Below are 15,219 nucleotides of genomic sequence, written 5' to 3'. Positions count from 1 at the left end.
AAGGGGCCTTACCTTTTTCCGACTGGCCTTCTCGGCCTTTTTGCTGGGCTTGTGGTCCTCCTCGTCGCGGTCTCTCCCCCCCTTCCTCCCCATGACACCGAGCAGTTTGCTGACCATGCTGTTCTTGGAACGGCACTCTACTTCCGGCACCTCGGGCAACTGGGGACACGAAAACAATGAGTCCAAATCAAGAAGCTAACGGGAGGCTATCCTTGAACTGGTGGAATTTGTCGACATTGATAATTACTTGTTGAAACAAATCATAGTCCCAAATGTCTAATTTTCAAACTTATAACTTCGAGCAGCGTTTCTTTAAAGTGGGTGCGACCCCACACCGGGCCACGAAAATAAAATACCGAGTCGGAGTATTGTTTCATTGTTTACAATCAATCTTACGTTCGTCCATGATCAAAGAGATGTGTTCCTTTTGTGTCAATGCAAAAGCTCGTTCCGTGGCGCTCTTCTGACATATCATGTTTGTGAATATTGTTTATTTTTTTTCTATACATGTACTAGTAAGAGGGCAAAAGCTCGCAATGGGTCATTAAAATAACCAGGCCAGGGCATAACAAAGCATGGGAAACGCTGCCTTAGACATATTTGCTAGTGATAAATAATTAAAAACTGTTATTTTACTTTCATCGTGTCCACAGATTCTTGCCTCTTGAGCGCTTCCTTCTTCCCTTCAGTCTTCTTTTCCTGCTTCTTTATCTCTGCCTTCTCTTGCCGCTCCAACTTATCTTGCTTCTTCGCTTCAGCCTTCTCCTGCTTGCTTTCAACCCTTTTCACTGACCCTGTTCTTTCCATAACCTTCTCTTTAGTTTCCTTCGGCGCTTCTTTTTCTTCAATTTTGATTTCAGTCTTTTCTTTCTTGATAGAATCTTGCTTCTTCAGTTCTGGTTTTTCCTTTTCCTTTTTGGATTTTTCTTTGCTTTTGTCGTCTTCTTTGAGGCTTGAGTCGGACTTCTTTCTTGCTTTCGGTAGATGATCTGTTGCCGGTGCGGGTTCTGGTGCAGCTGGTGGTTTCGCTTTATCGTCCATTGTAATCGAGCTGGTATCTGTGCTTGAGCGACTTTCGTCAAGACGCGTGTTGTCTGTGAAAGAATAGGATAGTTTAAATCCAAACCCCTTTATTAAAAGGGACGTGGATCATTACGACGAATAACGCCAAGAGACTTTTGTACTCGTATACTGCGTAGCAATACTCACCGATGGTCAGGTCTCTGGACGTATCCAGGTCGACGGAGGTATCCGGCGCGAAGGACTCGTCGGAGAGAGAGAGGGAGGCGAATGAGCTGGACGCGTTGAAGTTCTTGTCCAGGCTCGGCTTGGGGGACGATGTGAAGATGCTGGGTGTGGTTTGCTTTGCCGGCGTCCTGGAATTTTTTTTGGTTATATAAGTACATAGTCAAGGATTGGAAAAACGTTCGTTGTTTAACAAACTTCGCAATCTTGGGAATGCTGCGTGGTTCTCTTCAGTAATTCTCGATTGCGAACCTACCAGGATATGATAAACCCATTAGATGTTCCCTATAGTCGCGCTCAATAGTACTAGGGTCGCAGAAGTGAAAGATCCTCACGCGATGCGTCGGCGATTCCTTTTTTTCGGTGTTCCTGGGCAGCGGCAGCTTTTAAGGCTTGTCCTGGAGCATGCTACGTAGTCCTCTTCAGCCATTCTTGGCAGCATAGCAACCAGAGTACCACAAACTCGCTAGATATTGACTATAGTCGCACGTAGAAGAACTAGGATCGCAGAGGCACGGAGTAGTGTAAGCTGCTCACCTGGTGGGCGCGATCCTCGCGTGATGCATGGGCGAATCTATCTTGGGTAGCGGTGGCTATTAAGGCTTGTCCTGGGGCATGCTACGTGGTCCTTCTTCAGCTATTATTGACAGCAAAGCTACCAGAGAATCATAAACTCGCTAGATATTTACTATAGTCGCGCATAGAAGTACTAGGAATACAGAGGCGCGCAGTAGTCACCTGTTGGGCGCGATCCTCGCGTGATGCGTAGGCGAGTCTTTCTCCTCAGCGATCCTGGGCAGCGGCGGTTCGTCGGGCTTGTCCTGGGGCGGCGGCGTGGGCGGCGCCGGCGCGCGCCACACCACGCCGCGCCGCGCGCCACCGCCCGACACGGAGACGCTAGTGACTCCGCCGCAGCACAGCGGAGATATGGAGCATTTTGATTCAGCCGAGCGCGGATGCAGTCTGGAAATGGAGGCTATTTAATGACGGAACTGCTGGTTTCTAGAAATACCCTAAATTAATAAAATAAATTACGACAAACTACAAACAAAAAAATGACATTTTTAATACAAAATTTTAAGTGACTTTCCTTTTTGTCGACTGTATGTAACATGCATCGTCCTCAAATCTACATATTTCAAGCCAATCTGATTAACAGAGGTAAATAAATTTCGAGTCGCAAAATTTCATTACCATCAAACACATAATAAAATAAGCCGCGTTGGTAAGTAAAACGGAATGGACAGTAAATTAAATAAGTGACTTATCAAAAGGATAACTTCAACGTTTACCTAGTAAATCTTCATCCTGGGTAATAATTAAATTTTCCTGACGTTTCTATCTCCCAAAAATTTTATATCACAACATAAGCAACATTTGCGCACTCGTGGACTTCCAGATTCAGGCTCAGCCTAGTTTGGAGTCTAATAGATATCCACATTTTGTAAATAAAAACTGTTAATATGGCAAATAAATGAAAGCCACTCTTATATAAGCTTTTATGGCACCCATCCACCATTATTTCGTGAACAATGATTTAGTTATAATTTAGATGCCAATACACTGAAATGAGCGATCGTGAATAATGAAAACCCGTTCATTGATGTGTGCCGTACTGGTTTACAAAATATTAGAAGGCCCCTGTATGTATAAAAACGGCACTTACCCACACAGTGACATTACTTTCATTGAATAGGGCAAATTACTCAAAGCTCTGCGTAGGGGGCGACACTAGCCCAAACCATAAACAAAACGCCATGAGAACGTCATTTCTTTTTATAGTTTGTCGCCATGACGGATCATGACATATTTATTAGTAACAAAATAACATGATATTTACATCGATAGTAACGATTGAGCTATATTTCTAAATAAATAATTGAAATAATATGATATTATGGCATCCTACGGACATTTAAGATATTAAAAAAACTGTTTACGGTTTGTGCTAGTGCTGCATTCTGACACATTAATATTCCCTACTCATTCGTGCCAGTCCAGCTGTGAATCGATCTATAACACTAGTAACGCCGCCATCTAGCGGCGGCGACGTGAACTAGGTGGTAGTGACCTGTCAGGCGAGAGCGCGCGGCGCAGCAGCGGCGAGGCGGGGTCGCGGCGCGCCCACGCGCGGCGCCCGCACTCGCGCGCCGCCAGCGGCGACGGGCTGCGCGCCTCGCACCGGCTGCGCGGGATGCGGTTACATGAGTGGGGATGGCGTTAGTACACAGGAGGACTTTGAAACGCGATCGGGGCACCGGTTTTTGAATCACGAACATGCTATTCGAAGTGCTCGTTAGCCATCCAGTCGAATAAAAAAAAAAGTGGTAAACATCTGTATAGGTCTCGATACGAAACTAAGGCTCAAATATTTTTTGTGCAGTCGACAATATAAAATGAGTAGTCCTACCAGCGTTCCAACAGCTACCAGTATCTGATACTCGTAGCATATTATCCTTAATTCTTTCTGTTGTCAAGGTTGCATGCTTGGAAGAGGTCGCTCTGAAGCGATAAGGCCGCCTATTGCTTAACTTTTTTTTTCTATGTTGACAGTTTTCTGTACTGCTTACTGTATTGTAAATATAACAATCTAAATGAAAAACGAAGTGCTTGTGGCGCAATCTCAAATATTAAAATTGTATGTTTACTATAACTTATATTCATGGTAGCAGTTAAAACACTAGTAGGTAGTATTTTAAATTCAGCACAATTTTTCATCTCTTTCAAATGATATTACCGAGTGAGGTGATTTCAAAAACTGGTCCCTTGACGCGAAACATACACATGACATTTGACAGGGTAGTTATTGACAACATTCAAGAATCTTTAAGGCGGCCGAAAACAAATGGCATACAGTCGAGGAAACTAAATCGCATACCAAAGTGGGACTCTTTCATTATAATTTCGCTACGATCTCTTTGGCAAATGTATGGAATGTCGATATGACATTAGTAGCACAAAGGATCCACCATGGCACGCGATTCAGTTTCTTTGACTGTACATGACAGTATTGAATAGACAAACACGATTTTGAATGTAATGTAATGACACAGTATGAGAAACCAATGAATTTCAGAATTGAAAATTTGACAAAATGGGCCCAATGAACATTTAAACCTGTACTAATTGACATGTGGGCCAATCAACTATTTTACCGACACTTTGGGCGTTACCAAGGTTAGGTTGAACTTACGTAGGATGGCATGTATTCATGTACACCATCTATTAAATTACAGAAAAAACATGTTTACTTACAAAAATCTGCAATTGTTCGAAAAATGTCGCGGCAAGATTAGTGTGGGTAAAAAAGTTGATTGGCCCATGTAACTTAAACGAAAGAGAATAAGATGTTGATAGGGATACGGACGAACCGTGTCCACATACACTTATGTACCAACTAATACAGTTTTAAGAGATGCCAAGGCAACTAGAACATAGACAAGACGTACAACAGTGATCATGATGCTGTAAATTGATGACATTCAAGCATCCCATAAACCTAAAAACATGCGGGTTATACAAGAACTATACTAATGTCAAACATATGCCAGTAGTATAATATAAATATAGCATGTTATTTTGAACACCAGTGTAGATGCACAAAACTGCGAAGTAATTCAACGGTGTGTGTGAAATTCCCGATTCGCACTGGACCCGCTTCTGAGACGAAACCTGTGACCTACAGTGGGTCATATATAGGCTGAGTTGTGTGATCTATGATATGATAACGCACCGCATGAATACATAAATGACATCTTAAAAAAAATCCAGGTAATAATTTGCATAACAATAATTTATTAAAGCATTAATTGGGAAATGATATCAGTGCGAATTGTTGAGTTGGGAAATAACATTTCGCCTAAAAAAAATTGTTTGGGAGCTAATAATTTGCTAAATATTTTTCGCCGAAACATTAGTAAACCGTGTTTGACATTAGTATACCCAGCATAGTCAACGTAGTGTATCGTATCAGTAATTTCGCCTAGACAGAATTACCCTACAGGAATCAACACTACCAAAAGGGTTGATCGGGAACTAATGTTTATTTGGGCAAAAAACGGTACAAATAAAAAAAAACTTAAGAAAATAAGACTTAAATTAAACATTGACCAGCAAATATGCTACTATTAAATTATACATTAGAGTAACACGTACAAAAAAAAATATGAACAAAACGAAACTAATGTTTTGACAGCCGGCTTCTTTGTTCACTGTCTGTACTGTATTTGTCAAGCTCACCTGGTGGGCGACTGCGGGGGCGGTTGCGGGGACGGGGAAGGCGTCCTCGCGAGCGGCGAGAGCGGCATGTGCTGGAGCGAAGCGCGCCGCACCTCGGACCCGCCCGCCACCAACTTGTGCTTCAGCCCGTGGAGGGACGACGGACTGTGGATATACGCATTTGGTTATCCTTCCACTGTCTAAGAGACAACCAGTGACAGTCTTTAAAAAATAAATTCATCATCATCATCAGCCGGAAGACGTCCACTGCTGGACAAAGGCCTCCCCCTTAGAACGCCGCAATGAACGACAACTCGCCACTTGCATCCACCGGTTTCCCGCTACTCTGACGATGTCGTCAGTCCACCTGCCAACGCTTCGTCTTCCGGTTCGTGGTCGCCACTCGAGGACTTTTCTCCCCCAACGGTTATCTGTTCTTCGAGCGATGTGGCCTGCCCATTGCCACTTCAATTTGCATATTTTTCCAGCTATGTCAGTGACTTTAGTTCTTCGACGAATTTCCGTATTCCGGATTTTATCGCGCAAAGAAACTCCAAGCATAGCTCTCTCCATAGCTCGTTGCGTGACTCTGAGCCTCTCTAAGAGGCCAACAGTCAAGGACCAAAAAATAAATTGAAACTAGTAACTTTAAGTTATACTATATAGAGATGTGCACCCCCAAGTTCGAAACGTCAGAGAGAGAAGATGGTACGGGGAGAACATGTTACCGTTGGTAGTGGGTGGTGGTGGCGGCGGCATGGAGGGGGCTGTCGCTCGGCGCAGGCGCGGCCGGCGCGGGGACGCACTCGCCCGCCACGGCAGACACCATCTGCAACCATAAACAATTCAATCAGGGCCTCTATGTCAGGCATTATGCGGTTAACCGTGCCATTCTTCTTCAAAGTATCGTTTGAGAAAGAGACATCATTATCAGCCGGAACACATTCACCGCTGAACAAAGTGCCCCCCCCCCCCCCCTAGAACGCCACAGTGAACAACTCGCCACTTGCATTCACCGGTTGCCCGCAACTCTCACGATGTTGCAGGTGGTAGGACCTTGTGCAAGGTCCGCCCGGATTGCTACCACCAACTTGCTCGCTAATCCTGCCGTGAAGCAGCAGTGCTTGCACTGTTGTGTTTCGGCGTGGAGAGTAAGACAGCCGGTGAAATTACTGGCACTAGAGGTATCCCATCTTAGGCCTCTAGGTTGGCAACGCATCTGCAATACCCCTGGTGTTGCAGATGTTTATGGGCGGTGGTGATCTCTTACCATCAGGAGACCCACTTGCTCGTTTGCCATCCAGTCGAATAAAAAATAAAAAATAAAAATAAATAAAATAGATGTAGTCAAACCTCCATGTGGGAGGCCTGCCAACGTTTCGTCTCCCCCTTTGCTTTGTTCAGCAGAGGACGTCTTCCAGCTGATGATGTGTCTCTTTTTCAAGCGATACTTTGAAGAGTGATAGTGCGGTGGATGATGGAAGGTGTGACCGTACCTGGTGCATCTCCTGCGAGGCGCGCTTGGTGCTGATGCGGCGGAACAGCGAGCAGCGGCGGCGCGGGCGCGGGCGCGGCGGGGCCGACGCGCGCCTGCCTCCGCCGATGCGCCGTCTGCCGCCCGCCTGCAACCACGCACATTCAATATAAGTACCTGGGCGACCGCGCTTTGCTCGGGCTTAAACTTGATAATAAGCTTTTTCCCAGAGATAAGACGAAGCTGGATCGATTTGAAAACCCCTACATACCAAATTTCATCGAAATCGTTGGAGCAGTTTCCGAGATTCTGATTATACGATTATATACATATATGTATACAATAATGGGGAATGGATAAAAAATTTAGAAACGCTTGAAACTTTTTATATCAATAGGAATAACCTTTCTAATTAACAGAAAAAATAAATGGTAAAGAAAAATAAGGCGGTAAAGTAAACTCTTTAATTTTTTTTATTAATTGATGCTACTTAAAAATCTGATATTTTCTTCTGTTAATTAGAAAGGTTCTTCCTATTGATATAAAAAGTTTCAAGCGTTTCTAAAATTTTCATCCATTCCCCATTGCTCGTTTAAAGATACTAGATAGTTAAATATCAAATACGGGACTTATCATGCTAGTAATATATACCTCGACGTTTCGACCACATCGCAGTGGCCGTGGTCACGAGTAGAGCACGTGTATTTAACTATGAGTGAAAACCACGAAAGTTCAAAACATTATATTAAATACATTACAATATTTTTTCACTTCTCATGCAAAAATTCGAAATTAAATTATTCTGCAAGTAAGACGCAAAAGGCTATTTTACATGCAACTTTTTATAACTACCAACGCTTTCGGAAAGACCAATTGCCAGAAAAACTGAGCAGACACGTAAGTATGTGCTCGTAAATTTCGTATTTATGCTGGATCTACGTGACAAAAATGCTTTTTATGCATTAGTCTGCTATTAAACCCCCTTGCAAAAAAACGGGCACCTATGGTTTTTGTATTTTATGTGCATGAAAGCTTACTTTCTAAGCTTCAATGCCTAAAAATCTGAAAAACCATAGGTGCCCTATATTTTTGCAAAAAGTAAAATCCAGTATATAATAAAATATTACCTGTATGGTTGTTTGGTCCAAAGGCGTAGCACGGAGCGTGGCGTGGGGCGCTGCTAATAACAACCTGAGGACCTGGTAATAAAACTCAATTTCAGTCGTCTCCACTACACGTTTAAGTCCAGTTTAGACGTGCAAGAAAAATCGTGCAAGTTGAATTACATTGCGGCGCTCGTTTGATCACTACAAACTCTTTGGCTTTACGGCCTCGCAATGTAATAAGCAATTTGCACGATATTGTTTGTAGATCTAAACTGGGTTTGAATCCAATACTGGCTATAGTTTGAAGAAGGCTACAGTTAATTGAAAGAAACTTCTTGGTAATTATATTGGTACAGTCGAGTACATAAACTTGTGAGCAAATTTTTCATACAATATATCTGAACACGACTCTATTGTTAATGGCGTAGAAACGTGTTCAGGTATGTTTGATCAAATATTTGCTCACAAGTTTAAGAACTCGACTGTATCTGGTAAATTCTTCGTCCATAATATAATATTACTTTCATCGTTAAAGTTCAAATAGATAGACAGATGATTTATTTAGCACATGCTGAGACTGGGGCCTATTGCCTCAAAATGTGTTAAGTGTACGTTTTTTTTTGTTAATTGTTTTGTATTTTTGTTTGTGGCAATAAAGCATATTCTTATTCTTATTCTGCAAAAATACATACATAATCACAACATGTCAGATAATTTTAAGAATTCACAAAAGGATCGCCAAATGTATACTCCTAAAAAAAAAATTAGGTAATCGAAATACAATAAAATGTCAGCCAAAAATAAAATCCACAATGTCAAATTTGATTTAAATTAAAATTTAGTGTGTGTGTGTGTGTGTGTGTGTCAGTCACCTGCGTGTGCAGCAGTCCCTGCACGGACTCTCCGTTGAGCTGCGTGATGAGGTCCCCGGCGCGCAGCCCCGCCGCCCAGGCCGCGCCCTGCTCGCTCACCGCCTGCAGACATATCACACCGCCATTACATACACTCCCAGCGCCGACCCAACTACTGGATTCCCTTCAGCTTACCTAAATTTTCTACGATGTCAAGTATAGCAGAACTTGCGTAATGCTGTGAAGATTAGCATCCAAAAATACAAGCAAATAGTACTAGTGAATACCCATACAACATCACTAATACTTACTTATACTTTGTTATGCAACTGGGACCTGGCTTCCATGAAAACACATATTCCACCATACGAAGAAGCTGTCTGCACATGTGATCATCAAAAGCAAGGTCAAATGTTGTTGAAGTTGCATTTTTAACCCCCGACACAAAAAGATGGGTGTTATAAGTTTGACCGCTGTGTGTATCTGTGTGTCTGTCTGTGACACCGTAGCTCTTAAACGGGTGAACCGATTTGAATGCGGTTTTCTTTATTTGAAAGCAGAGTTTGTATCGACGGTTCTTAGACATGTTTTATCAAAATCGAACTTTGAAGTGACAAAGTCGGGGGTTTTCCAACCTTTTGTTCATTAGGTTAGGTTATTTAAAGTATGCATGGTAAGTCACGTACCGAGACGAGATGATGCATGGTGTAGTAATCCGTGTCTCCATAGTACACGCGAACAGTGTGGATGGTGAACCCGAACCCGCGCGGTCCGCGGCGCACCACGATCGGCGGCTTCGACGACTGAATCAGGCTGTACAAATATCAATTAACATAAATGAATGGTTGCAATGTATAAATGGCTACTGTACTAATATGACGTCTTTCATTATCTTGATAATCATCATATCAGCCATTAGCCCTCCCTCATAGACATCCAGTTGCTTTAGTTGCAGCAGCCTTTATTCTACAGTGAGCCTGCAGCTTTAACCAAATCATTCCATTCATCTCATAAATCAAATACGCCCTTTTGAATCTCCTTTTTTCTGACAACAGAAAACTTCGCTGCAATTTTAGGTTAAATATGACCTTTCTAAATAAAGTAAGTTGAAAAATAAAAGTTTCCCAAAATGTAAGTAGCAGCAACAATAGAGGAATTATGTAAATTTGGAACAGCCGTGGTGGCATAGTGGTTTGGACCTATCGCTCTCAAGCAGAGGGTCGTGGGTTCAAACCCCGGCTCGTACTCTGAGTTTTTCGAAATTCATGTGCGGAATTACATTTGAAATTTACCACGAGCTATGCGGTGAAGGAAAACATTCGTGAGTACCTCACAAACCTGCGAAGCAATTCAATGGTGTGTGTGAAGTTCCCAATCCGCACTGGGCCCGGTGAACATGCCCAAGCCCTCTTGTTCTGAGAGGAGGCCTGTGCCCAGCAGTGGGACTTATATAGGCTGGGATGATGAATGTATAAATGAATCCATACTAATCCTACTAATATTATAAATGTGAAAATTTGTGAGTGAGTGAGTGAGTGAGTATGTTTGTTACTTCTTCACGCTGACTGGTCGTATTTAAATGAAATTTGTCAAAATGTTAGTTTATAACCTGGATTCAAACATAGGATACTTTTTATCCCGATATTACCACGGGAAAGGAATTAAATCTCGAAATAACAACCGCTGGGCTAGAGTCATGGAATTTGTTATGTAGGTAGCTGGAATTAGGTACATATAGGCTACTTTTTATCCCGATATTCCCGCGGGATAGGGATACAATCTTGAAATTTCAGCCGAAGTCTGGAAATTTTGGACAGCTGTTTTTAACACAACCTCAATGAAGACCACGATATAAATTTTGGGAATTCCCAAGGGAATTTTGGATAATCCCGGAATTTCAATTATAACTACGAGATCGAATAGTTTACGCATGCGAAGCCAAGTAAGTTATTATATATAAATACGAAAGTGTGTTTGTATGTTTGTCCGTCTTTCACGTCGAAACGGAGCGACGGATCGACATTGGCATGGATTTTTGGCATAGAGATACTTTATGGACCAGAGAGTGACATAGGCTACTTTTATCCCCTATTTATAACTGGATTCCGACTTAATTAGTTTACGTCAAATTAATGACATGTAAACTTCGGATATCTAGAGAGAGCTGTTGCAACTACTAAAAAAAGGATAGTTCCCTCTTTTTCCTAAAGATGCCATCGTACTATTTAAAGTTTTGGGAGGTTTCAACAACTCTTTATTATATATTATCATCTAAATGCATCCGTACTCTATTGCACCCGTACAACGACTGACAAACGTCACATAAGTAGTGTGTGACAACGCTCTACGAAGCCGGAATAACCCTACTCTTTCCAAAGAGCGCTGTGCAAACTTTATGGCCGGGTACTTAGCTGACGCGGTTTGCACGGGGCGGGTGGACGCCTATTGAGAAATAGTGCGCCCGCGCAGTGCACCCGCGTAGGCCCTACATTACTTTAATTCCAGCATGGTGCGGGAGACAGCTGTCAATATCACAAGACTAGAGAGTCAAAGTGTCAAAACTTGAGGCGATAAAACTAATTATTTAAAATGTTAATCATAATTAATGTCATAATTAATCCGATTATTATGCTAATTTTGATGAGAATATTAGTGAAATTCTAGGTTGGAATATTATTTGCCACTTAAGTAAGGCTAAACGGAGTTTACAAGAATATTTGTTCCTTACCAATTAGTAAGTACCGATATAACTCAAGATCCATTAGGTCCCATCACTAAACGAGTCTCTGGTGTTACATGCATATTACCTTTCTTCACTTAATTGTGCTTTGAATTTAATTAATTGATTATAAAAGTGTGATAGCTTAAATTTATTTCGTATAACATAGTTCTTTATGTTCAAATATATGACGCCAGTCATATTCAGGCTACAAGTACTAGTTTAGGTACGTTCCGCCGGCGCACCCAACCATTGGGTGCACGGCAATGGGTTGCCGCTTAGCTCGCATGCTGGACGCGTCGCGCGTGATTTGTATATGTACCTACCAACATATTTTTTTTTTGCAAACTATGACTTCGAAATTGTTTACGGCCGTATAAATAAAAAGAAGATAAAAGAAACGGAATTATCATTTTTCAACCTTCCGAAAGATAGGTATTGAAAGGTAAGAAGCTATTTCCTTGCATTTAATTTAAACCATCATATAGTTAAATACTCTGTAAGAGTAGTAGGTGCATAATGAGAACAAGATTGTTAGGTATTACATGGATTTTAGGGCATCTAAAGGAATAGTTTTGCGACAGGTAGGTACTTATGTAGTAGATTTTCGTATTGTCGTTTAATTCACCTAAAAGTAAACACTTTAGACCCATTTTAAAACAAATTACAATTGCCTAAGTAACTAAGTTTACTCAAATGTTTGTTTATAAGTAAGTAGGCACTTTGTCAAGCCAACTTAAAACAAACTAAACAAAAATATCACTGAAATTGAACAAAGAGGTACCTACTACCGAATGGTTGCTGTTGCTGATAAAATATTGTTGTTTTATAGCTTATCCCCTTATTCATAAAGACAATCAAACCTATTTATTAAATGCTAAAATTATTTGTCCTTATCTGTCACTTCGACTTAGAAAGGGACAAGCATTTGTTAGTTAACATAGGCTTGTTAAGTTTTATGAATAAGGGGGTTAGTCATTAAAGCTTATTTACTTATTTATTAAAGGTAGTTTATTGAATTCATATTTATTAGTACTCACTGTTATCTTTATTCATCGGCGAGTGGGAACCCTATGCTCTGCGCGCCAAACCGGTTTCGAGTCAACGGTGCCCAACGGAATATGAACGCTCGTGTAACATGATAAGTTTCAATTTCGCGTGAAAGTCGTAAGAGTAGGCAACGATTTATATCTAAACTTGACTTTTGTTCGAGAGAGTCCCTTCTATACGGTAGTACTATTAGTTCATCATCATCATCATCCCAGCCTATATACGTCCCACTGCAGGGCACAGGCCTCCCCTCAGAATGAGAGGGCTTGGGCCATAGTTCCCACGCGGGCCCAGTGCGGATTGGGAACTTCACACACACCATTGAATTGCTTCGCAGGTTTGTGCAGGTTTCCTCACGAAGTTTTCCTTCACCGCAAAGCTCGTGGTAAATTTCAAATGTAACTCCGCACATGAATTTCGAAAAACTCAGAGGTGCGAGCCGGGGTTTGAACCCACGACCCTCTGCTTGAGAGGCGATGGGTCAAACCACTAGGCCACCACGGCTTATACTACCACGGTACTATTAGTTATTCTGTGCTATAACTGAAATATAATTCCATATATTTAGACCGCAGCAACTTGTTTTTGAGTAAAACGAAACGTGCATCAAGTGTCACACGCACCATGCTAGAATGAAAGCACTGTAAGTATTGATTGATGGATGACTGAGTGTTTATTGAGGTGTGAGTGTCACTGAGTGATATAAGTGCACTCACGAGTGGTTGTGGTGGGCGAAGGGCGAGGGCGGGTCACGGCACGGCGACGAGTCCCGCGACGAGTTCGTGGACGAGGTGTTGCCGGCGCACGGTGAACCGGCCCCGGACCCTTGCTCCGCTGCAAGACCATACAATTTGATTTTATTAAAGCCATTTTGTCAAAAATAATAATATACAAGCGTAAGCTATAAGTAAAATAATCAATCAACGGGTCGATTCAGTTTTGTCTACCGATCAATTCATTGTAAAAGATGGAAAATACATTATATAATTTAAATTTAAATCTTTTGACAGTTTCGAATGATCAAAGCGGCCAAAAATATCATGCACCATCGAACCATTTAACTTGACACCGTAGAACATCCTTATAGAAAACTTCATAATGAATTCTCTTGTCGAGCATCAGTAAAGACTTTTTCTGTGTAAAGGTTCCACAGTGGATTCATTAGCACTGCTTGTACCTGGATGTATGACGAGGGACAGCCCCGAGGTGCTGGCGGAGCGCCGCATGGCTTTGGGCGCCACCAGCGCGACGGGCTTCGTCTTGTCCGGCCGGTCGGGCTTGTCGATGCCTTTCGGCTCCTTCTTCGGTGCGTCAGACCTGCAAATACACATTTTAGAATATTCGTTTTTGTTTTAAGTTCATAGACAAATAAAGTTTTGGAATCGAAATCTGGCTCTCTGTTCTGTGCGTCTGTGTCTATATATCTGTATCTGTGTCTCTATGTCTGTGTCTCTGTCAATGTGTCTCTATGTCTGTATGTTTATGTCTGAGTCTCTGTCTGTAATCTCTATGTCTATGTGTCTATGTCTGTATATCTATGTCTATGTCTCTATGTTGCGTCTCTATGTATGTGTCTCCATGTCTGTATCTCTATGTCTATGTGTCTATGTCTGCACATCTATGTCTATGTCTCTATGTGTGTCTCTATGTTGCGTCTATATATGTATGTGTCTCCATGTCTGTATCTCTGTCTCTATGTCTGTATCTCTGGTGTCTCTATATCTGTGTCTCTATGTCTGCGTCTCTATGCCTGTGTCTCTGTCTGTGTGTGTGTGTGTGTCTGTGTGTGTGTGTGTGTGTGTGGTGTGTGTGTGTGTGTGTGTGTGTGTGTACGTACGCTCTGCTGGGCTGCGCGGGGTGCGGGCGCAGCGCGGGGCGGCGGCGCGCGGCGGGCGACACGTCGTCCGAGTCCGTCTGGGAGGACTCCGCCGTCGACGCGCCGCCTCCCGGGATTATCATCTGTCAGACAAAATTTATTCACTCATTTACACCAACATTGAGTTTAAGTCTGTATATCTATATACGTCACCATCAAAAATGACCCTACACTGCGTGCATTTTGCTTAGGAGAGGGGCTCTGCTACACTGGATATTCGTGGATAACTAAAAATTTGTACGAAATTCTGGGTGTGCAATTGATTGGAACATGATTGGTACATTGTCGGTAACATATTTATTTGTAATGAAATGATGAATGGAACGAAATGATCTGAACTTTTAAGTATAAGAATCGATTTTTTTTATCAAAAACGTGTATAGAGCCATGTTATTTTGTTATGACGATTAAAGTTTCTATCTATCTATCTATCTAAAATATACCCGTTATGTCACTGATGAAAGCGCGTACGACCTGGGGCCATTCATAAGTTAAGTCACACCAATTTTGATCATTTTCAGACCTTTAAACGGAAATTACACTTTGTTGTTCGCCGCATGCTGCATGCGGCGACCACAAAAGTGTGAAGAACACTGTAGTCGGCCGCATTCGACGAGCGACAGCTGCCACCGCCTTAATATGGCCGCCGCAGTAGACCGACAGACTAATGTAAAGGCGAC

General features: G+C 42.2%; 1 protein-coding gene across 4 annotated transcripts in view; it reads right to left on the bottom strand.

The window, feature by feature from the left end:
* Positions 1-15,219, bottom strand: part of dop (microtubule-associated serine/threonine (MAST) protein kinase dop) — a 138,692-nt gene that overhangs the window by 2,839 nt on the left and 120,634 nt on the right. For 3 of the 4 annotated variants that reach the window (XM_074102891.1, XM_074102892.1, XM_074102894.1), the window contains 14 exons: positions 14,501-14,622; positions 13,841-13,980; positions 13,380-13,497; positions 9,581-9,707; positions 8,916-9,017; positions 8,065-8,136; positions 6,960-7,085; positions 6,192-6,292; positions 5,485-5,628; positions 3,317-3,430; positions 1,984-2,208; positions 1,210-1,376; positions 637-1,094; positions 13-159 (listed from right to left, as the gene is read on the bottom strand). In XM_074102891.1, coding sequence (XP_073958992.1) covers positions 13-159; positions 637-1,094; positions 1,210-1,376; positions 1,984-2,208; positions 3,317-3,430; positions 5,485-5,628; positions 6,192-6,292; positions 6,960-7,085; positions 8,065-8,136; positions 8,916-9,017; positions 9,581-9,707; positions 13,380-13,497; positions 13,841-13,980; positions 14,501-14,622 — 2,163 coding nt within the window. The remainder of the gene's footprint in view (positions 1-12; positions 160-636; positions 1,095-1,209; positions 1,377-1,983; positions 2,209-3,316; positions 3,431-5,484; positions 5,629-6,191; positions 6,293-6,959; positions 7,086-8,064; positions 8,137-8,915; positions 9,018-9,580; positions 9,708-13,379; positions 13,498-13,840; positions 13,981-14,500; positions 14,623-15,219) is intronic. The other variant, XM_074102893.1, reaches the window with a different exon arrangement.

This window comes from Choristoneura fumiferana, chromosome 19 (assembly GCF_025370935.1).
Source record: "Choristoneura fumiferana chromosome 19, NRCan_CFum_1, whole genome shotgun sequence".
NCBI classification, from domain to species: domain Eukaryota; kingdom Metazoa; phylum Arthropoda; class Insecta; order Lepidoptera; family Tortricidae; genus Choristoneura; species Choristoneura fumiferana.
Note: the sequence above shows the minus strand (reverse complement) of the source record. Positions and strands in the feature narration are given on the sequence as shown.